The sequence below is a fragment of the Nerophis ophidion genome, linkage group LG24, assembly GCF_033978795.1.
Source record: "Nerophis ophidion isolate RoL-2023_Sa linkage group LG24, RoL_Noph_v1.0, whole genome shotgun sequence".
In the NCBI taxonomy this organism is placed as follows: domain Eukaryota; kingdom Metazoa; phylum Chordata; class Actinopteri; order Syngnathiformes; family Syngnathidae; genus Nerophis; species Nerophis ophidion.
Window position 1 is genome coordinate 30,588,781 of NC_084634.1, and position 25,215 is coordinate 30,613,995.

Genomic DNA, 25,215 nt, shown 5'->3' on the forward strand with positions numbered 1-25,215 from the left:
TGTTCATAATACAGTTATGACTATTTATATGTTTAATTAATCCTCCTTTCCCGCAAACACTTTATTTACTTCAGTTGTTTCAAGACACGACGAATAAACAACTGAATGGATCAATTATTATGTCCGCCATTCATCCGCGGTAATGGACCGGAACACAGAAGTAACAATTATCTGTTGACCAATAAGTCGACAGCAGCGTCCTACTCAAGCAAATTGTACTAAATTCACACAGTAAAATTCATGCTGAAAAGCAGTCATAATACAGGTCATAGTGTGGGAATTTTTATGATGGAAACGCAGAAAATGGTGAACTGTACCAAACTGTATGAAACCGTCCTACTTGATTGTTAGCAGTAGATGCCTATTAATATAAAAAGGCTTAAGTGGTACCACTGATGAATTTTGTCTTTTCTCACTTATAAATGTTGGATATACGTGTTAAAAAATGCCAAATCAGAAGTTTCATGCATTTTGACATGAGCTTGCACGCAATTTTGGATGCCTTTAAGCACGGAGTTTTGCAGTCTGGCTAGGGTGTGACGTCAGCGAGGTAAGTCTTTTTATTTAGACAATAAGTAATAGTGTGTTCCATTTTACTGGAAAGTCGGATTCCCTGAGTTCCTGGTCGGAAGTTTCAACTGGAACTCATCCCGAGCTTGGATTTCTTTTTCTGAAAATTGGCTTTCATAGGTGGCTGCTCTCAGTGTAAACAATAATAGAACCTTTTGTAATAACTGTTATTAGCATTTATGACAAATATTTTTTGCAATAAATCAGCCGCCTACAATGTATTATTGAACAAGTATACATACACGTGTGTGTATATATGTATGTATATATGTGTATGTATGTATATGTGTGTATATATGCATGCACAGTACGTATATATTAAATATATAATATATATGTGTATGTATATATCCATCCATCCATTTTCTACCGCTTGTCCTTTACGGGGTCGCAGGGGGCGCTGGCGCCTACCTCAGCTACAATCGGGCGGAAGGCGGCGTACACCCTGGACAAGTCGCCACCTCATCGCAGGGCCAACACAGATAGACAGACAACATTCACACTCACATTCACACACTAGGGCCAATTTAGTGTTGCCAATCAACCTATCCCCAGGTGCATGTCTCTTTGGAAGTGGGAGGAAGCCGGAGTATCCGGAGGGAACCCACGCATTCACGGGGAGAACATGCAAACTCCACACCGAAAGACCCCGAGCCTGGATTTGAACCCAGGACTACAGGAACTTCGTATTGTGAGGCAGACGCACTAACCCCTCTTCCACCGTGAAGCCTGTGTATATATATATATGTATCTATACATATATATATGTGTGTGTACATATATATTTATGTATACATACAATATATGATGTTACTGTAATGTAATTTTTAAAAATGCATTCTACTTCGCTAACAACGGCTTCTATGTTTTTCCTCTTTATCCATTACGTTTGAAGGTTGCAGAAGGAGCGCATATTTGTCCAGAAGTTGTTTATATTCAGATAATGCAAGCGCAAGAATAGATTTTGTTGATGTCGCCATCTTGATTTCCGACTTGGTAACTGGAATCATAGACATCTTATAAGTAGACGCAGCATCGACCGCTACTGCCTACTGGCGCTGACGAGATTCGGGGCCGCCATCTTGGAGTGGTGAGCTGCTCCACTCAGTACAGTCCATTTGGCAGGAGAAACGAACTGTCAACGCATTAAATTAATCTTACCTCACTGAAAACCACTGATTTTCACACGTTTATTTGTCATACGTGTAGCTTTGATAAAGGACATGTTTTGGCGTGTTTTATTATTCATATTTTGCTTAACAGTAATAGAATATTTTCTTATATGCTATCAGTGACCAGACGTCCGAGATCAAAACTGGGAATATAATCCCAGAGAGAGGGGGAAAAAACGGTCAGCTATTTTTAAATTGAAGAAACAATATGATTAGGTTATATATACATGCGTGTTTCCTATATAAACAATGTATGGATACATTAGATATCTATATATCTTAGGGACCTGTAGACTGTATCTCTGTTGCTGCAGCAGCAGAGAGTTTATTCTGTCTTGATACTTTGTATTGATATTTTGTGTTACATTCTTCCCTTAAATGATGTTTACAGTAATTGTTTTATATGTATTTTTTATGTATGTCGCTTTGGATAAAAGCGTCTGGCAAATACTTAAACATAAACATATGCAAACACCTGAAAGTCTTTATTTGAGCTAAAACCACCAATCTGTATTACTGGATTCAGAATAAAACCAAATTCGGTCTTACCCAACAAGGTTAGTATTCGAATATTGTTACCTGAAGACTTATTCCTGGTTACAATTATACTGTTAATAATGTGTTGTCTTATACTTTGCCTAAAATGACAATGCATCATAATCAGTGGCGGCTGGTGAATTTTGTTTTAGGTGGGGCTGAAAGTTTGTAAACCAAACCCCTGTAGGGGGGGGTCATTCTCCCCCAGAAGATTTGTTTGTGATTTTCACATACATTCTGACAAAATAATGAAGACAAAATAGAACATTTCATAGGTTTGCAGAGAACTTTATACAATATGCACACGGAAGGCATGATGCCACCATAGGTTTGCAGAGAACTATATACAATATATATATATATATATATATATATATATGTATATATATATATATATATATATATACACATACATACATAAGTATATATATATATATATATATATATATACTTAGCAACTCTGTGGTAATATTATTTGCACAAAATACAACCATCCATCCATCCATCCATTTTCTACCGCTTATTCCCGTTTGGGGTCGCGGGGGGCGCTGGCGCATATCTCAGCTACAATCGGGCGGAAGGCGGGGTACACCCTGGACAAGTCGCCACCTCATCGCAGGGCCAACACAGATAGACAGACAACATTCACATTCACATTCACACACTAGGGACAATTTAGTGTTGCCAATCAACCTATCCCCAGGTGCATGTCTTTGGAGGTGGGAGGAAGCCGGAGTACCCGGAGGGAACCCACGCATTCACACGGAGAACATGCAAACTCCACACAGAAAGATCCCGAGCCTGGATTTGAACCCAGGACTGCAGGACCTTCGTATTGTGAGGCAGATGCACTAACCCCTCTGCCACCGTGAAGCCCAAAATACAACTAATAGTACGTTAATTTTAAATCTTACTTGTGAAAAGTAAGATTTAATTTAATTTTAAATCTTACTTGTGAAAAGTAAGATTTGCGACTTCCAACTTCCTTCAAAGTAAATAGAACGCACCATAAAGCACTCAGCTAGAGGGGGACAAGCCTCTCCCCCCTGTACTTCATGCCATGAGGAAACCCCAAAAGTGGTAGTATAAAGTATTGTGTAGTGACATAAATGGTGCTTTTTTTATGCACTCTCTAAATCAATCTGAGAGTGTGCAGGTGTACCTAATGTTGTGAGCGGGTCAATCTAGATAATGTTAATAAGGCTTATTTTTAAAAGTGTCTGGAATAAAAAAGCGGTGTCTACTTCAAGATACATATTTAAACAGAGTGAATTTTCAAAACATAAATTATAAAACTCTTAGAGAGGTTCATTTGCAATTTCGGAACAATAAGAACATCCTAAAGCCGAACTAAACAACGATGACAGTTGAGATTGGAGCAAAATGTACGCAAAATGTAGACCAAAGCATAACCAATATGCATTATCTAGACCACAAGGAAGTGTTTTGAATGTATATTAAAATCATCATCGGTCCCCTTTAAAAACATCCAAAAATACTGCTTAGCGGCCTAACACTGACTAAGAGAGGGTTGGGGGGCCCACCCCACCCGACTATCAATTTGTTTGTCCCGACTATCAATTTGTTTGTGTTTTTCTGTTTGTTGTCAAAGGCCATGCTAATCATCGTGTCTTATCGACCATTCTGTTACAGCTGCTTCATGGAGATGGATGAGTGGTCGCTGAGTGGATGAAGGGATGTGCAGGTGATCTGACAGAAGACATCTCAAAGGAGCTGGAGATGTGGATGATTCCGCCGCCGATGTCCTTACATCCCAAAGGTCGGTAGTTTTTTTTTGTTTTTTTCAATTTGGTTGCACAGTAAAACAAGCATGTTTCTGGTGGCCACATACATATATACATACAGTGGTGATGCCCCCATGGATGCAAGGTGGAGTTACCTTACATGTGTGATAGATTACAACAAACCAATACAGATCAATGACTACATATGTGGGATCCTCTCAATAAACCATGTTGTTAGGCTTGATATTGGATATTGAATAATGTCTTGTAATAAAAGACTACCATCTTGCACGCTTACTGTAGCCAGGACCTCTTGTGTTGTTTGCATGTGCATCAGCGCAAACTTTGCTGCACATTTAACTTTATTCGAAGACACACCTCTCCAATGTGTATTCGCCACAGTGGCTGAATCAAATGAAGAAGCCAGCGAGCAAAACAAACAAGTTATTTCACCCTATGACGGGCCATACGCCGTATACTGATTAAACTGTATATGTAACCTTTAGCAAAAGCAATCATTGGCGTGACAGATTAATGTTACCACTAGAAAGAAGATTTGCAAAGAAAAAAACAACTAAGGTATTGTGTTGCTAAATAAAAGGCTTGTACAATGGAACGTTTAGTACAATCTGTCCTGTAGCCTTATCTATAAAGCTTGTGTATGGTGTTTTCTGTGTGATCTATAAAAACACAACCATTTCATCATAATTCTACACACGGTTTTATAGATGACACCACCGGCAACACTAATCAACCACTGATTTGTTAGGTATTTCAAACGCTGTGTTTTGAAAATGTTAAACAAGCAAAAACATATCTATCTATAACTATTATAGTCAATATTATTTATTAGAACAGTAAAACAGTCTTAAGCTGAATGACCATAGTGTATTGCAAAGATAATTAGCAACTAACCTTTTAACAAGGGATGTGCCGACCAATCGGCCATTGATCGGTATCGGAAGATTTTTGTGGAAAAGTATGCCATCGCCATTGACCATTAATGCCTTTTAATGCTGATCACAAATGCCGATTCCCTCTAGCGGGCACTGTATTTATTTTTATTCCCCCGGCTGACAAGTAGCAAGCAGCTGATTGTGTGTGGAGAAACCCCCCTAAGATAACAATAGTAATATTTACCTCCAATGTGGCAAAAAAAATAATTTCTTAATGTCTTAAGTACAATTATCACTGGAGGACAAGGCTAAACATGTTAGACTTAGGGCCTGATTAACTAAAGGTTTTTGTGCGTACTAAAACATGTGAAAACTCGATAGCACATGCAAAGCTGATCGACTAAACGTGTGCAAAGTGCAAAGATTAATTTTGCGCCTCGGTCTTGATTAACATGCAGAATGTTTGTAGATAACAAAACAACACTGGGATAAGAAGATACACATGAGATATGCAGCTTAAGCAATGTGATTTATCAATCCTCATCACCCTTTAGCGAGCGATATTTTCAGTTTTATTTTGTGCGTCTGAAAAGTACTCGACAACTGACACAGTTACACACACGGAGGATTGGTGCTCGCGCTGCAAAGACAGGCGAATGACAGAGTCATACGTGTGGGAGTGTGTCAAAATTTATATGCAGGGTCTGTCAGAAATAAGAAATATTGGACACATCGTCTATTTGGCAACATTCTTTTATAATTGTATAGCTGCATGCTGGGTGAGTTAAGAGGCTGATTAGGACAAATTCAATTGCTGCGTTTTGATGTCTGCTCGCAAATTTGAATGGTGTTTGTTTTTTTACTTATAATATATATTATTAACATATCTCCTACGTATATGAAGCAAATTCTTAATTTAGAATTTTTTTTGCATCCTGAGCACAGTAGTTGCAGGCTCTCTACCATGAGCGCATCTGCAGCGCACAATAACTCCTTTTTGTTTTCACTTTACCAAACTGCGCATCTATGTGACGTTGGAGCCTCATTGGGGCCACATTGGAAACAGTGCGTGTTTACGCGGGAGTCTGATAAAGATCATATTTTACAGTCAACTAGACAAAATCAGATTTAGAAAAAAATCAATTTGGGCTACTGAAGCCTGCAGTGTAACACTGACTTTGTTGTGATCAAACAATTGTATAAAGAGAATAAGGAACTAGTTGACATACTGTGTTGATGTTGTTAAATTGTCAATAAAACTCACCATAAATACGCAGACAAATTTTCAGTATTTGTATCGGTCGACCGTATCGTTAGCATTAAACCCTGATCGGAACATCCCTAATTTCAACATTCTTAATTGTCGTGTGAGTGTACCGGTAAAACAAAATAAAGGCACTGCTAAAAACAATGACAAAATTGATTGCAATGCTAGAGTCCTGCTGATCTGAATGTGGTGCTTACAGTATATTCATTTTTTTGCATGATGCTTGTTGAAATAAGAAAGTAACAAGCCAAAGGGAAACACAAAAGACATGCCGAGGCTGAGCCAGCTCTCACGTGACGTAATGCATCACAGTTCTCCGAACTCCAACCATGCAGGATTTACAAAGTTTGTCTTTCTCAAATATATTGATTAAATTCCAAATTGTACAACCTCGAGGATTTTCCACTTCAGAGGTCCCACTGGATTCACCGTGAAAGTGTTGCAATAAAAGTTCTTTATCACAGCGACCATAACAAGAGCATTGATTAGTGCTGGTTTGTGGAAGAAAGGTGTTTGTTTGCTCCTGACCTGCCTCGCTGTATGCCGGTATATTTCAAAGGTACAATTGCGTGGCTTTATTGAGTCCTCTGTTTATGCAAAGAAATGATGGTTAAAGCAAGAAGGTGAGTTAGTGTCAAAACCGATGGAATTTAACGGAGCAAAAACAAAACTAAAGTTGAATGGAATCTAAACATTTAATGCTATTGTCTTTCAGAACCAAAGGATAAAGTTAATATTTATAATTGTTTAATTCCCTTCATTATGTCTTGTGTTTTGCTCTTTGACATTATCTAGAGCCAGGGGTTCTTAATGTTTTGACTTTGGGGCCTGAGGCACACTCAAATATTAAGACTGAATTTGTAATTTTACCTTTGGCTTTAATAATATTCAATAATTATATCTAACCTACTTACAGTTTATAACCATGTCAAATAATATGAAACCATGTTTTAATCACAAAGATTATTATTTATTTAACACATAAACCTTAGACTTAGGTCAGGCTGATTAGAAAAGTAAGTGCTATCCAAATATACTGCATAAGAAGGAACTAAGTTAATTGACTCGAAGAAATTTACATACAATATGAAAATTAACAATGATTATGATTTTAAACTAAACTGTCAATAAAATTAATGTGCAAATGAAAATACAGTTTCGCCACTCTAGTCATCATTTTTGCACTTCAGAAACTTCTCTGACTTTAATTTGTTTGAGAATGTCATTACTGCCACAAGTGGTGGAAAACTGTATTACAACTGAGTACCGCTGCTGTCCTTTTTGGAGCATAGCTGAGAAACAGAATTTTTTTGCAGCCCAAAAATGGATAATGGTTAAGAAACACTGATTTTGTTCACATCTCAAAGTTGTTTTTCTCTCTCTTGCTTATCAAGTACGAGTACACAAACAGTCCACTGACTTTAATGTAGAAACATGATAAAGACAGTTCAAGTTTTTTTTTAGCGAGCATGACATCATTCATTTCTACTAGGTGAAAAAATGTCAATGAGTCAGACAAAATGTATGAAACACATAAAAGAAAGAAATAATAAAACTGTTCCCTACCGGACCTACCGTACTCTCTACGCCCCGCAGCTAAGCTACGGGCGCCTAAAATGGGGAATAAAAGAAAAAGGCAATAATAACCAACCAAAAAAATGACAGCTTTCCTAAAAAACATAAAAAAAGTAGAAAAGGCTAAATCGAAAAGTGTCCAATGCTTTGTGTTGGTCATGTGTTTTGGTGTAAACAACTCACTGTCTGCAACGTTCTTGTCGGATGTCATTGTAAAGCTATGACCCCCATTCAATTATCTTCAACATAAACATAATGAGAGCAATTTTAATCCAATGTTTTATATCAATTTATGAAAAAAAATACATAAGGCCAGGAAATGTTTGAATAAAAATCCACACACAGAAAAATAAATACACCATAGTAAGCAAACCCAATTTCAAAGCTAAGGTTGGATTCATATACAAAATAAGCACAGGCGAACAAATGCAGGCTAAACGACTGTCATCGAAAAATATGTTTTATGACATGGACGTTTTCTGATTCTGACCCAACATTGCAGTCTGATATCCCTGAAAATTGCACCATGACGGATGCAAAACAGAGAAACACATTTTGTCTTGAAAAAAATGCAGGACAAGAACCAAGGGATTTAAAAAAAATTATTCCGATCCAACAGAGTTTTAGGTGCAAATGAGACCCATACAAAAGCTTTTGAACTAATAATTGGATGTCACTGTTGTCTCAACTGAATCCCAAATAGACCTTAAGGGATGAATAAACATAGCAAACTTCTGACAAATAATTTCTCCTGAAAAATAATACTTTGTCAATTTTCTCCTATTATAAGTCTCTTTTTATACTCTAAAATCATGTATAGACCAATCTATCTTTTGTTGCTACATGTCTTCACTCATATCAAGGGACATGGACATTCTTTGGACAAAAATTATGACATCAAGATGAAACTGAGATAATTCAAATACATTTACTAAATCCCTTTTTTTTATTGTATTTTTTTTTTTTAGAAAAATATGATTTTGCACAGCATTTCCAAAAAGCAATAAACAAAAAACACTTGTTTGAGTAGATGATGCTACTACAAAATACATCTACCATATAATGTTTTGATTGTGGTCGATAAATAAAATCAAAATCAAATCATATAACATAGAATCGTTGATAAAAGTTCCACCAAAAGAAATTATGAGCAAATTCAAATATTTAGATGACGGAAAAATACACCAAGAACCAAGGATTTGCATAGAATGAATGAATATAAAGTAGATTGAAGACATCATGATTAGCCAGCACCTTAAAATTACTTTGCACTCCCCAAGCAAGGGGAGAAACATATTTGAGGGATGCCACTGCACTTCCCTTGAATAACTTTACATTTTTTGAACATATTGTGTATGTACACATATTTTAATACATCTTTATAAGCTTGGTATTTTCACAGTCGTATGCCTTCACTGAAATAATAAAAACCCGCCTTTTTATTGGTTTTCTTTACTTTTTTTTTTTGTTATTTAAAAAGATGAAAAATATTCAGTATTGCAAATGTGTACAATTCAAGAATGAATCATGTTGTAAATGATCTTCATGTTGTATCTACACACCTTTTTGCTGCTGTTCATAGCAGGGAAATATCCCTCGCAATACCCAAAACCAAATTCATTAAAGATACGCTGTACCTCAAGATAAGCATGATAACCAAACCATTTTTTATCAATAAGCATTGTGGAGTGCACTACTTTGCTACGACCAGCAGGGGTGTTGTTGATTCAGTCCCAAATAGTTTGTACTGTATTCCAAAAAAGGAGACTTTCGAGGCATTATTTTTTACCTGCAGCACATTGACATTGTATATGCTCTCGATAGTCGATATAAGAACAACAAAAAATATAAAATATTAATAATAATCGATTAAATGAGCGTTGATTTTCATCTGTCAAGTCAAATACCTATTATTACGTGTCTAACAAAATGGAACATCTATGCCTGGGTTGATAATAAATTGATTTATATTATTGTCATTATTTTGAGACCAAAATAAGCACTAATGTAATCACTATATTTAATAATTTGACAAGGATTCCTCTCAAACGCAATAAACGTTGACTTTTTTTATTAGTATTTTTTGCCATTGTAACTGGAATGTCAAGAACTTTCAATTACAGAAAGAAGTAAACATAAAATAAAATGGATTCTCAATGTCTTTTAGCAATATAGAACTGTAATTCTTGAAGTGCAGTTTTTCCTAAATTGAAAAATCTGGGTCAGATTTTTTTTTTTTTTTGCTATCACTTTCTAACAAATTGTACATACTTGCTCGTTCATCCGTCTCGTTCGGTTTAAAGCCGATATATTCGGCTTTGCAATCCTATTCTGTCCTCCTAATTTTGGTCACCTTGCGGTGCTTCTCGCGAGCGACTTGCGTGTGTGTAATTAGCTAGCAGTCCCACTTCTGCCCACCGAGACAAAGATTGTGGACAAGAGGATTCACTACGTTCATTTGATTTTGCTATTGAATAAACATGCCGCACAGAGTGAACCCTCTCGTGATAGACAAAGAAAACAAACACACACTGACATATCAAAAGGTATTGACTTCATATTCATTTGTCATTCGATTAACCAATTTATTGACTTATCAACCCAGTTCTACAAATGACAGATTCAAGTGATTAGGATGGATATTCGACTATTGCCTCATTAAGTAATTATTGTATTGTTATTTTTAAATATTTTCATATCAATTTTAACAGAGAATATAGACTTTCTGTTTCAATTCAGCTTCAGTCTAATGCACCAACATGGTGCATTAGACTGAAGCTGATTGCTGGTCGTAGTCAAGTTCCAATTTGAATTTCTCGTGCCTCAAAATGAAACATATCAAAAATTAATATTTACACACGTACAGTTTTTGTTTAAAACTTTAAATGATAAATCCATCAGTTATACTGACCGTTTCTCTGTGGAATATGGCATTTTTAATTTTATAACTTTGTGACAACCTTTTTTTTTTGTTTTTTTTTATAAACTTTCAAGATTCCTTACAAATTTTTGCATCCATTGCCTTTTGATCCCACAAGGGGGGGGGGGGATGAGCTCCGTTCTCGCTAAAGGCAGCACAGTGGTCCCTATGACAGGTTCACATTTCCATCACACTTGTCATGGTCCTTTGATAGTCCAGAAGTGCTTACAAACTTGAAAGGTGGTTGCTTTCGGCCCCAGTTCCTTAGGCCTCATTTTTAACTTTAGTACGTGGTACCACGTTGGTACAATGGAGTGGATAAATGTCTGGAGGGAATGCTAGCAACTTGACAGGCTACTCTTATTATATAAGCAAGGTTTTGACTGAAAAACTCAACTGACTCAGACCAATTAAGGTTAGTCAGGAGCCCAGCTCGGCTATCACTAGTTGGGCGGTGTTAGAACATTCACGGGTACCATACTGCACCTCTGGAGACTTGTCGGCGTGGTCAAGACCTTCAGCGGCATTGATTGTCTATAGTTAGGGGACCAATCTTTCAGCATCAAGACAGCTGAACGGGTTACAATTTGGCTAATCCTCTGCTCTCGCAAATTAAAAAATGTGCAGGCTCATGCATTAAGATAGGGAAAACAAACGGATGGTTGAAGCTCTTTACCAAACCTTGATCCCTCATTGCTACCAACCAAGTGATGGGCATGATGAAATATATAGCGGCAGGCCTCTGTGAAGAAAAAGGTGCTTTGTTTGGTTTAGAACCAGATCTAGTTGTTTTTATTAACCCATTTCACGGCTGATCCAACACAGTATGTTTATAACATGTATTGAATTTAAGATTTTTTTTCTATATACAAATGTATACATGTATATACAAATACACTGACAAAACATAAAAGTAGTTTGTGCTCGGATTAATTTAAGCCATTACATTAATGCTGCATGATCAATTTGAAGACCCCCTTCTTTTTTTTTTTTAAATTTATTTTAATTTTGCGAGACTGAAGTCTTTCATTCAATTTTAAGGTTCACAACCTCAGGCTACAGTGTCATAAACTCTATCATAGAGTTGTATAGGTTCTTTTTCAGAATAACAACTGTTTATTTAATTATTATTAATATATTCTGTTTATGAGTGAGACTTTTGACAGCAGAAACTTTTTTAATGTTGAAAGTCGTCTACGCTGGCTTACAGAATGAGTAAACCAAAGGCCATCAAGCTAAAAATAACTAGAAAGAAAACTTTATTGAAATCTCTTAATAAATAATGTCGTCATTTTGATGAATTCAATAGAAAACTTAGGGTTTATAAAGGTATTCACAGTATACGCAGGTGCTGAATAGAGGGTTTCTACGTGAAGAGAAACTGGAATGACAATGAGTTTCGACGCAGACAAACCAACTTATTGTATGCCTCTACTCAAAATGGCTGATTATTGAGTTGTAGCATTAAGTGACCCTCAGATTTTGTTTGAGTAGATTTTTTCTTTTGTCTGCCGGCTTTTTAAGACAACTTATGAAATACAATGCTGCTCTCGTTGGCACTTGTTGATCTCAAGATCAGCTACCATCTTGCTCACGTTCGCATCACCTCATTTTGAAGGCAAGTACAACACGTGGTCTCTTGGATTCCAAGGCTGTTAAAAGAACTCCGTTATCTGTTTGACAGATGACGGACTGTGTCTGCAAAGAGTAAAGGGACGAATAACAGCCTTTACATGTAAATACAAGGTTTTACCATGGCTTGCTCATCTTTTCCTATAGCGTGAAAGGTGCGAGTGATTAGAATGACATAGACATATACGACATGGGTCCACTGGTGTACTTCCTGCACCACAGTTCAAGACTGGCACTTCTGTGACCCCCTGTGTGGCCACATATTTCCTGCGGTTTGGGGACCCTTTGCTTTTTATTTATCTCCCATGGGAAGTCCTCTATTGGAAGCGGGCTTGCAGGACTGCCTGAACCCTCTGGTGTGCTCTCTGGGGTTCCCTCTATGATCTCAATTCGAGGTGGGTTCATTAAGTCCATGATACTAAAGGGTGCCGGTTCAGGTTGACACATCACTGACTTGTCCTCCAAATTATGCCGAATGGACCAGCTGGACCCTGCTTGGATTCCTATGGACACTCTGTCTTCAGTTTGTGTAGTGCTGTCGCTGCATGGTTCCCGACACAAAGTCCACATATTGTAACACTGAGTGAAGTTGAAGAAGTTGCTGTTGAAAGTCTTCAGCTCCCCACAGACATCTCGCCGTAGCTCTGCTAGCTCGTAGCGCATAGCTGAGATTTCATCCTTCCACTGCATGTTGAAGGCAGCGACCATGTTTGCAGATTCCTTAAAGGCTTGGATTGCCTGTGGGACCGGTGGCTCATTGGTGGCTATAGGTGAGGCACTAGGGACCCTGTATGAAGGTGGCGTTGCCGGAGGCACCGAGATGGCCGTTACAGTGGAGCTAGTACTGTGATGGCTACGCGCAGCCGCCGTCTCTCTCTCCAGCCTCTCCAGCTCTGCATAGGCAGAGGAGCTGGCTCCGTCATCATCCTCTATCATGTCGTCATTGAGAAATGACGTCGCATCCACAATATCATATCCCTCTGAAAGAAAGATTTGAATATGCAAACAGAGGGAAATGCAAGGTGAAAGGAACAGCTGGAGTGTGATTTGATCAGGATTGTCAATAAAAGCATTTACTAGACATATCTATGGAAAACATACAATATGTGAGTTAGCAGGCAAGTCGACACAATAAAACTCAATAGTTCTGCGATTACTTCTCAACACGTGTAAGACATGTCAATTTCAGTGTGGTTTCAGGTGTGTATGTCTGAAATTACCAAACGGTGGTCAAAAAAACTCACATACTGTAGGCTTTTCATAATGTTTTTACACTGCCTTCTCAGTCATGTCAAAGAATAACAAGCTTCTCTCCATCTTTTCACTGCACAGCACAAAAAAGAGTGGAATCAAACACATCAAACATCATCAGATCATCAATGGTCTACTCTAGAATTGATTTGTCAAAGTGTTTCTCAGTGACTGTGCCACTTTGTGCAAGCGAAAAGATGCTAAGAATGTGTACTATCCACAACCCACTGGACCAAAAAGCAGTTATGAACCCTATTGAACATATTGGGTCCAAGTTGATTGATTTGACAACTCCCCACCCAAATTTGAGGGCTACTCAAGGGAGGGCTGCAATCCCACAGTCAAAGACAGCTGACAGACGCAATGCCGAGATGTAGACTTTGCCACTCCTGGCCATTTACAAAACTCCACACTTTCATCGGTAGAAAATAAATCAAGATAACGTTCATATGTGAGACATCTGAGACAATGATGATTCTATAATTGCAAGGTGAAAACATTCCGAACTTTTAGAAATATACATCTTTCAAACTTTTACATTTACAGGTTGTCTGCGCACACATAACACCGGCATGGCAAACAACTCACAAAAGTCAGTTTTACATTTGCTGCTGTTGTCGTTGATTCAGCCCAGTTTGAAGAAAGATTGGAGTCTGAGTTGTTGTGAGTTGTTTGCTCAAGATAACAGTTATTCTACCACCAAGCTCTAAAAGTTAATAGCTATTGTTTTCACTGAGAAGGCAGTGCAAACACATATACATAGATATATGTATGCTTTAGTATTAAAATACCTGCAACAATCATCACTGATGCCTCCAGTTGTTCTTTCCCCCTGGTTATCCTTCAAAGATGGATGGTCAAATGGAGAGTGGTTTTCTGCTCATCTGCCCTACAGAGCACCACATGAGATTCCTTTCCCTCCCTCTATCCTCACATGGGGATATGTTGATAAAACCCTTACAATTTACACTAAACTAGGTCTGTATACTAGCGTCAAAAACATAATTGCAGGAATTGATCTTCGTCCCAGCGAGTACAGGTAACATTAATTTCTAGGCCACTATTCCATTGCATCCTTATGAGACAGGGAACTATTCAAAACACGGCAGCCATTTCTTTGTGTTGCCAATTTGCGATTAATGCAGAGCGCCAGTGTTCGGAAATTACTTGTTTGGCCTGATTCTCATTCAGCAAATAAGACGGTGGGATTGGAGAGCACTCCTTTATCCTCAGTGCTTCTGTCACAGAGAAGAAACCAGAGCTGGATACCAAATTGGAGATGGTAGATTAAAAAAAAACAAAATCCAAAAAACAGGAAAATAAACTTCTTAACCTAATTTTCCATTTGGAATTGACAGAAAAGTAAAGAACAATACAAAAAAGAAGGCATTCAGAAGTGCACACACTTAAAGAAAAATGTTTCAATAGGGTTCATAGCTTTACTCTTGACAGCAAACACTTAGTGAGGGATTTCTCTGCTTGCACAAACGAACCTAACGTTTCATATTGTAAATACTGTGTCGCACAAATCTGTGGAATTGCACTTCAAGAGCAGCACAACAATACCAGAATCCTCGAATTGGAAAATACAATCATACGTTTGGTTAGTTAGCCAGTGGTCTTGTGTCGAGATATACTGTACATGAGTTGGCCTGAAAGTGGTCTTTAAACATTTCATGCTACACAATACAGCAATATGTTAAATACTTAATGCCAACCTTGACTTGTACGATGGTTCTTTTGTGCAACCAGCATTGTAGACTTACCTTAAAGTGTTTCTATTTTCTTATTGTCAATTAAATACCAATGTACAGGTGCAACAGGGCAGAGGGAGGACAGGTACTGTCATTGATGCTCTTAACATAAATAGGTTTCAATCATACCAGTCCCTGACTCCTTGCCCGTGGCTCTCTTCATCCCTCCCTAAGACTGACAACACTTAGCGTATACAGAGAACACCACAATTTAACATGCTCAGGGCCTTGTTGTTCTTTAGACATGCCTTGCAATGTGCCTGTGCAATGTCGTGGTATTGTGTGGCGGTTAAGTGTATGCAACCCTCCCACTCGTTTGCCTGTCTGCAGCTTGGCAACAGCGCAGCCTACAGATGCATGACAGACACGCAAGCATCTAAACAATCAGGGCAATGCAAAATCTGCTCAGGATCTTAAGAAATTCAAGGGTTCCCCACTGTACATATGTAGGTATGTCAAGTTTGTGCGCATGTATAGGATGCATGAGGATATGTGGTCTAGGCCCTCTCTCGATTAGCGGGTTTATTGTTTTACCTGTTGTGGATCTGAGAGTTGAAGTGACAGTGGAGGATGTCATTGAAGGCAAGCAGTCGTCATCTTGGGAATAACCAGCCTGTATTGCACGGAGGTAACTGTGGCTTCGAGTGCGGAACGAACCCGGCAGGTCCAAGGCCTCCATAGCCTGGGATTCTACTTCACTAAAAACGGACTCGCAAACTGACTCAAACTGGCCATTGATCTCAGTCTCACTCACCTGAGAGACAAAAACAGGAATAGCAGTCCTTAATTTTTCCTCTTCCTTTCTCTTTCTCACTTTGATTCTTCCCCTTTGCACAGCAAATATGAAGGAGCGTTAGCATAAGGACATGCCACTGACAATTCCCAACCAACTTTAACTGCAGGGATGTCAAGATCAAATGAAACAGATGGTGGATAAACAGCAAAACACAGTCAGAAATACGTTCACTTTGTATTGCACAACATTTTTCAATTTCCACAACCTTTTCCATCTAAAGAAAATGTATATTTCTAACAAACAATGTACAGTGTCTAATTGCAGCTCTAATAAATAATTTTCTGATATATAGGGATGTAATGATTAAAGGCCTACTGAAACCCACTACTACCCACCACGCAGTCTGATAGTTTATACATCAATGATGAAATATTCACATTGCAACACATGCCAATACGGCTTTTTGAGTTTATTAAATTACAATTTTAAATTTCTCAGGAGTTTTGTCTTGGAAACGTCGTGTAATGATGAGCGCTACACGCACACACACACACAGCTAAATGTCGTCTGCTTTAACGGCATAATTACACAGTATTTTGGAGATCTGTGTTGCTGAATCTTTTGCAATTTGTTCAATTAATATTGGAGAAGTCACAGTGGAAAGATGGAGTTGGGAAGCTTTAGCATTTAGCCACACAAACACATGGTGATTCCTTGTTGAAACTTTACTATGGATCAGAGCGCGGTCAAGAGAACATGGATCCCGACCACATGTCAACCAGCAGGTTTCGGTGAGAAAATTGTGGTTAAAAAGTCGCCACTTACCGTAAATCAGCTGAGCTTGTGCCGTCCGTACAGTTGCCGTCGACACCCCTGAGACACTGCGCGTCAATACACCCGTGGACAAACCCCTCCGACTATCAGGTAATATTAAACTCACTAAAACACTAGCAACACAATAGAAAGATAAGGGATTTCTCAGAATTATCCTAGTAAATGTGTCTAAAAACATCGAAATACGTCCCAATGCTATCGCGTTTTGTTTTTTTTAACTCGTTTTTTTTTTTTCTAGTCCGTCGCTATCAATATCCTCAAACACAAATCTTTCATCCTTGCTCAAATTAATGGGGAAATTGTCGTTTTCTCGGTCCGAATAACTGTTTTTGTTGGAGGCTCCCATTAAAATCAATGTAAATATGTAAGGAGCCCACACATTTGCGACGTCATCGTCTGCGACTTCCGGTAAAGGCGAGGCTTTTTCAGGAGGTACCAAAAGTTGCGAACTTTATCATCGATTTTCTGTACTAAATCCGTCCAGCAAAAATATGGCAATATCACGAAATGATGAAGTATGACACATATAATGGACCTGCTATTCCCGTTTAAATAAAAAAATCTCATTTCAGTAGGCCTTTAACGGTTATAGTGATAAACCTCGGTAAAACTCCCAACGGTTAGTGTTACCGTTTTAAATTAAATTATTGTTAAACCGTGATTGAAAACTGCACTTGGATAAACTCACGGACCGGTCATACTGCTTGTCACTGCCCAATGAGAAGCAAGCTTGCATGCTAATGGATAGATAACATAAATATAAGCAACAATAATGTATTTCCCCATTAAAAACATCATACCACAATCTGAACTTGTAAAAACACTAGGGGTGCGCTAAAAAAAAATTGACATCTTGAGCGCAAAATTATATTTATTACAATTCTAAATCAATAAAAAATGTTCAAGAATCGATTTTGAGGAACAAATCCATTTAAAAAATGTTTTTAAGCCATCCATACTAAGCCAAGAAGAGCTTTTGTTACCTGTGACCTGTTTTGAAAAGGATATATTGAAATGTTTGGAACAAGTAATATACTGCAAAAATTGGTTTGAATAAAAACTAACGAGAATTGATTTTGAATCAAATCGTCAGAGTTAGAGTAATCAATAGGATCGATTTATGAATGGCGGTGTCTACAACAAGAAGTTACCACCTGTAATGTCATATAAAACAAACGTGTAATACTTGTTTCGCCTTTATCATTTAAAAACACTTCAAATGGAAGAAGATAAACATATTTAAACACTCAAATAACAAGAAGACCAATATTTAATGTTTCTCTTGTCAAGAAAGTACATTGCATGTTGATTTTTTTGTTATTACATAATACTTGTTTAAAATATTTTTTTTGTGTGTGTGTATAGTTAATTATCAAGCACATCCAACAATGCCAAGATAATAACTGTGATAATTTTGGTCAAATGACATTTTCATATTGTTACATCTCTCGACTATTTTTTATTATAATTGACTCTCTTTTATCTGAAAATTGTGTTATTCTTATTTGTATCCTAATAACAGACAGGGGTCATGTTGAAATTAAAATTATATACACTTATGTATTTTTAGCTGTGTGATAATGTACAGTATTAGTTGCCAGACTATCAATGCCCTTTTCCACTAATAATATAGACTGTAGCACCCACAAATATACACACACTGATTGAACATCTATTCCCTTTGATTTTGCCAAAAATTATACTTTTCCCTTTTTTCTTGTACTTGTTTCACACATATTTTTAATGTACATTAGTAACCACCAGTTAAGGTTCCAGAGACGCTCCTGAACACAATAGCGACTGATATGAAAAGGGAAATACCTGAACATGTTGATGTGTGGTTAATCATGAAGCTTCGTCTCACAGCCCCTGTGTCTAGCCACTAATCTTGTCTTGATGCAAGTAACAAGCTGCATGTCTGTAAGCTAATTAATTGTCAGGCCGTAACGACAAGTGAGTGATTATTTGTGTCTCAGTGGCCTCTTCCAGACATGCCGATTTGCACTTTCTGTGCAACTGTTAACTGATTTCTTCACAGATCATCAAAGGTAACGGTTTAAAAATGTGTGTGATATTTCACAGTGAGGTTGGATATCAATGTTTATCAAATTAATCAACTAACCCAATTTCAGTTAGCGGAACACAACCAACAGTGAACCTCAAGTATGACTAGCACAGTGTTTTAAATCTGTATAAACTCCCACAAATACAAACAATTAGAATGATACACGTCTTCGGAAATTGCTTCCGTGTAACATGCATGTTTGCCACTCACCTGGCTGACGCAGCTCGCCTGGCTGAGGGTGCTGACAGCGCGCATGTAGCTCTGGTTGCGAGAACGGAAGGGCGGAGGATGGTGAAAGGTGGTAGCAGGGTCCAGCGTAACACTCGGATGGGCCCGCATTTCTCTCATGGTTTGCAAGCGGTAGCCCGGACTGAATACGGACAAAGGGTTTGGGACAGACAAGAAGCCACACGTGGAGTGTGAATTTGATCATCACATGATTATGTAACCATCTTCATTTGGTACTGTAAAGTAGTTGAAACCATAGCCGATGGCCTTTATGAGACTGCTTAACCTTCCTCTTGTGTTAGCTTTCTGTTACCATCTCTTATGTTAACGGGTCGGTTTTGACCCATGTCTTAAATCAGCTGTAAAATACACTCAAAACAATGATCTATCATCCAATTTGTTTCTCATGTCTTGGTTACCTCGTTAGGCTTCCTTATCCTTGAAAATATTGGTTTTAATATTTTTGGTTTGGGCCATTGGGCCTTTTTTTGTCAGTATACCCCTCGATTTCAATTTTTAAAAATGGCAAAACGAACCTCAAAAGAATCATACACATAAAAAAAGGTTGTTGTGTTACCTAACTATTACTAAGGGGTATTAGAACACATCTCTTAAATAAATGTGTTTTATTTATTTTTTCATTTTAAGAATTTTAACTATAGTAACATCTATGGTGTTACGGGTCAATTTCGACCCATATATATTTACTTCAAGAAAAAGGCTAAAAAGTATTTTCTTCAGCAACAGAAATCCAACATCAAACAAACAACAACCAATCAAGCAAATGAAACCAAGAGAAATAGATTACTAGTTCCAAAACTAATAAAAAACAAAATCAGAGTGGAAAAAAGCGACACTTTCAGTGTCCGTCTTTTGTTTGTTTTTGTACAGGATAACAAGGTAAAATGAGAATCCACTAAAGTTCACATGATTGGGAGAGGAGCTGGCTGTCAGTGTGTTCAGTTTTGGCTCTTATCATTGTTTTATCATCTTATTTTTATAACTGGGTCGAAACCAACCCTAACAACACCAAGGGCATAATTTCTACCAGAGTATTTATTAATTTAGTGAAAAAAATTAAAATGTTTTATTTTGTTGACAGAGAGGTTCCTAACAAAGTCAAAAAGCTTTGATGCAAAAAAATAAATGTTGATGGTGTTTCTATGCATTTAAAAACTAAAAGGGGTCGGTGCCGACCCTAACACAAGACGAAGGTTAATAGGATAGAGTAGTAGCTCTATTATGAGAGACGAGCATGCTATCTACTGAGCTAAAATACCGATCCATCAACTCCATAGCCAGCACTGTTCTTAAGGTTGTCAGGCAGTGAGGTTTAGAAACTTACACATGGCCCAACAACACTGGCTGGCTTCCGTTACACAGGCAAGGAAAGTAGTCAACGCAGTTTGGCAAACTTGACCACAATCATCCGAACCCTGGTGTTAGAATATTCTCGAGCAGGGGTCACCAACGCGGTGCCCGCGGGAACCAGGTAGCCCGTAAGGACCAGATGAGTAGCCCGCTGGCCTGTTCTAAAAATAGCTCAAATAGCAGCACTTACCAGTGAGCTGCCTCTATTTTTTAAATTGTATTTATTTACTAGCAAGCTGGTCTCGCTTTGCTCGACATTTTTAATTCTAAGAGAGACAAAACTCAAATAGAATTTGAAGATCCAAGAAAATATTTTAAAGACTTGGTCTTCACTTGTTTAACTAAATTCATTTATTTTTTTTACTTTGCTTCGTATAACTTTCAGAAAGACAATTTTAAAGAAAAAATATGACCTTAAAAATGATTTCAGGATTTTTAAACACATATACCTTTTTACCTTTTAAATTCCTTCCTCTTCTTTCCTGACAATTTAAATCAATGTTCAAGTATTTTATTTTTTTTACTGTAAAGAATAATAAATACATTTTAATTTAATTCTTCATTTTAGCTTCTGTTTTTTTCGACAAAGAATATTTGTGAAATATTTCTTCAAATTTATTATGATTAAAATTTAGAAAAAAATATTCTGGCAAATCTAGAAAATCCGTAGAATCCAATTTAAATCTTATTTCAAAGTCTTTTGAATTTCTTCGAAAATTTTTGTTCTGGAAAATCTAGACATGGTCCAATTTGTTATATATTCTAACAAAATGTAGATTGGATTTTAACCTATTTAAAACATGTCATCAAAATTCTAAAATGTATCTTAATCAGGAAAAATGACCAATGATGTTCCATAAATTCTTTTTTAAATTTTTTCAAAAAGATTCGAATTAGCTAGTTTTTCTCTTCATTTTTTTGGGTTGAATTTTGAATTTCAAAGAGTCGAAATTAAAGATTAACTGTTTCAAAATTTAATTTTAATTTTTTTCGTGATTTCTCCTCTTTTAAACCGTTCAATTAAGTGGTTTTTTTTCATCATTTATTCTCTACAAAAAAAACCTTCCGTAAAAGGAAAACGAAGTACGACGGAATGACAGAAATATCCATTTTTTTTATATTTATATAGATTTATTTATTAAAGGTAAATTTAGCAAATTGGCTATTTCTGGCAATTTATTTAAGTGTGTATCAAACTGGTAGCCCTTCGCATTAATCAGTACCCAAGAAGTAGCTCTTGGTGACCCCTGTTCTAGAATATATACATACCCTTTACCTCTACATTTCATGTTACCTATGGGGGCCCTTTTACGCAAAACCAACCATTCTTACCTGATGGTACCTGAGTATTTGGGATCCCATATGTCCCAACAATTTGAAATCAAACCATGGAGGGATGGAGGAGATATTTGTAAAACAACCTTGCCTTTTTCCAGACTCGCTCCAAAAAAGTTGTTTGGAACTGAGACTTGAGTGACATATTTTGCCTCAGCTGATATCTCCATATATGGTAAAGATTTACCCAATGAGCTTTGAGTGGTTACGCCCTTTTTATATAGTTACAATCCAAAGTTGTAGTTAAGGATCAAAATTATCACGGTTATCATTATTATTGAGGTATGTGCTCAAAAAGTACTTAAACACACTAGAATCTTTTAACCAATATATTTTTTTCAAATAACTAAAATTAACAGCCTCACAATATAATTTATTGGCAGAGGAAACATGAATTATTGTTTTGGCTTCATAGGGTCGATATTATTTGTATTTGTGTGTTTAAATATATTTACCTTCTTCCATTTTAATTTGTAAATGTTTTAGAATGTTTTTATTTTTTTTTTTTAAAGTAAATTGGGTGACCACTTTGTTTTTCTGGTTTATGTGACGCGAGTTCACTTCTTGTTCAAGACACCACGTCTGTTTCAACTTGACACTATCGAGTGTATATCCATCACTTTGTGCTGAGACAACACAACCTTTATGTTTAATGTGAATACTATATGAGGTTTCCAAATGGGGAAAGAGATTAATGTCTCTTGTTTTCATATTTCAAAAAAGTCTGCGGGCTATAGAGCGTTTTCCGTTCGGGCTCCAGTACTCTGGAATGCCCTCCCGGTAACAGTTCGAGATGCTACCTCAGTAGAAGCAGTTAAGTCTCACCTTAAAACTCATCTGTATACTCTAGCCTTTAAATAGACCTCCTTTTTAGACCAGTTGATCTGCCGCTTCTTTTCTTTTTCCTATGTCCCCCCCTCCCTTGTGAAGGGGGTCCGGTCCGATGACCATGGATGAAGTACTGGCTGTCCAGAGTCGAGACCCAGGATGGACCGCTCGTCGGGACCCAGGATGGACCGCTCGCCTGTATCGGTTGGGGACATCTCTACGCTGCTGATCCACCTCCGCTTGAGATGGTCTCCTGTGGACGGGACTCTCGCTGCTGTCTTGGATCCGCTTGAACTGAACTCTCGCGGCTGTGTTGGAGCCACTATGGATTGAACTTTCACAGTATCATGTTAGACCCGCTCGACATCCATTGCTTTCGGTCCCCTAGAGGGGGGGGGTTGCCCACATCTGAGGTCCTCTCCAAGGTTTCTCATAGTCAGCATTGTCACTGGCGTCCCACTGGATGTGAATTCTCCCTGCCCACTGGGTGTGAGTTTTCCTTGCCCTTTTGTGGGTTCTTCCGAGGATGTTGTAGTCGTAATGATTTGTGCAGTCCTTTGAGACATTTGTGATTTGGGGCTATATGAATAAACATTGATTGATTGATTGATTGATATTAGCATTTAAGCTGGCTGTCATGTTAACGCTAGTCGGCTCATTATTTTATCGAAATGTGGTTATCAGTCATAATTTTTCAATATTTTTAATTTGATAGGGAAATACTAATTCTCATTATCATTATTACCGTTTATCATTTCATCCTCAATAAGTTCCTTTTTTTTTCTATCCTTTTGTTCTGGGGCAGACTGCTTTGCACATGCATGATAAAGTCCTTCCCAATACAAGTTAGTGTATAGTTCTAACTTATCCTTCAGTAGACACGATATAAAAGCGCAAGAAACTACAACATGAAATACGAGGGGGAGACGCATTCAATTCGAGGCTTGAAAGCATGGTCTGTATGGTCTGTAAAACATAGTTTATGCAAAATTTGGACAAACGCACAACCATTACATGTAATGTAGACCAGAAGAAAGTGTCTTGAATGTGGAAAAAAATCATAATATGACCCTTTTAAAGCCACTAGATAAATTCCTCAGATCAATTATTCTCAAACTGTAGTGTAGTCCTAGTACCACTAGTAGTACGTGGGCTCCATCTAGAGCAGGGGTTGACAACCTGCGGCTCCGGAGCCGCATGCGGCTCTTTGGCCACTCAGATGTAGCTCAGCTGCATAATCGCAGACCCCCCCGGACGTTTCGGGGGGTTTTCGGATTTTGGTGCCTCTCCCAGACATCACCCGGGGTTAACATTCTCCGATTTTCACTCGGACTACAATATTGAGGGCATGCAGTGATGGCTTTACTTTTAACGTCCTGTACAACATATCAGCGCCCGCCTTTACACCATGCTATCTGCGTGCCGGCCGGACGCATGCATCTCGCTGCTTCTATCATCACACGTACGAGATTGCAAGGTATATAGTCACCAGCCATACAGGTTACACTGACGGTTGTGATATGAACAACTTTAACACTCTTTCTAATATGCGCCACACTGTGAACCCACACCAAACAAGAATGACAAACACATTTCGGGAGAACATCCTCACAGTAACACAACATAAACGCAACATAACAATTACCCAGAATCCCAAGCATCCATGACGTGACCAGGCTATATTTTACGCCCCCACCCCCGCCCACCTCAACCAACGCACGGAGGGGGCGGGGCTTGGTGATAGCGGGGTGTAAAATATAGCCTGGATGCTTGGGATTCTGGGTAATTGTTATGTTGCGTTTATGTTGTGTTACTGTGAGGATGTTCTCCCGAAATGTGTTTGTCATTCTTGTTTGGTGTGGGTTCACAGTGTGGCGCATAGCAGTAAGAGTGTTAAAGTTGTTTATATCACAACCGTCAGTGTAACCTGTATGGCTGTTGACTATATGCCTTGCAGTCGTGTATGTGTACCAGCGGACACCACGTTAACCATGTTACTGAGCTGACAAGTTGTTTGTACATATTGTAAAAGGCGTCAAAGGCCATGGCTTCATAGTACGCCCTTATAATTATTATCTGGGTGACCATCAGCAGATATTAGCGAGAATGGTTGTGGCTAGCATTATCTTCTTTAAATCGTGAAACGGGTCAAACTGGCTTTTTGAGTGGTAAAGGTTGCCCACTCCTAATCTAGAGGTACGCCAAAGAATCACTAAATTAAATATTGTAACGACGTCACTCGAGCTGTTATCAAAGGTTTATCAGCCTTCAATGGAAGTTGTTACATCCCACGACTGTAGGTCATAGTGGATGCCAAAATACACAATTAAGATACAAACAGAACCATGTTACTCCGTCATTTCTATCAACTCAACTGTATTTTCATATTTGAAAAAAAGATTGTACCAAAAATTTATGTCAAAATACGATGTACTAAAAAGTTTCATTAACTGGTATTTGATTAGTTATTTAAGGACAATGTTTAATTTTCCTAAATAC

General features: G+C 37.8%; 1 protein-coding gene across 2 annotated transcripts in view; it reads right to left on the minus strand.

Annotated features, from left to right (window-relative positions):
* The window catches only part of dlgap2b (discs, large (Drosophila) homolog-associated protein 2b), a 284,389-nt gene that overhangs the window by 48,438 nt on the left and 210,736 nt on the right, over positions 1-25,215 (minus strand). The window contains exons 3-5 of one of the 2 annotated variants that reach the window (XM_061885789.1): positions 19,165-19,324; positions 15,854-16,073; positions 7,754-7,798 (exon numbers count right to left, since the gene is read on the minus strand). In XM_061885789.1, the coding sequence (XP_061741773.1) occupies positions 7,754-7,798; positions 15,854-16,073; positions 19,165-19,324 (425 nt within the window). Of the gene's footprint in view, positions 1-7,419; positions 13,295-15,853; positions 16,074-19,164; positions 19,325-25,215 lie in introns of those variants that run through there. The other variant, XM_061885788.1, reaches the window with a different exon arrangement.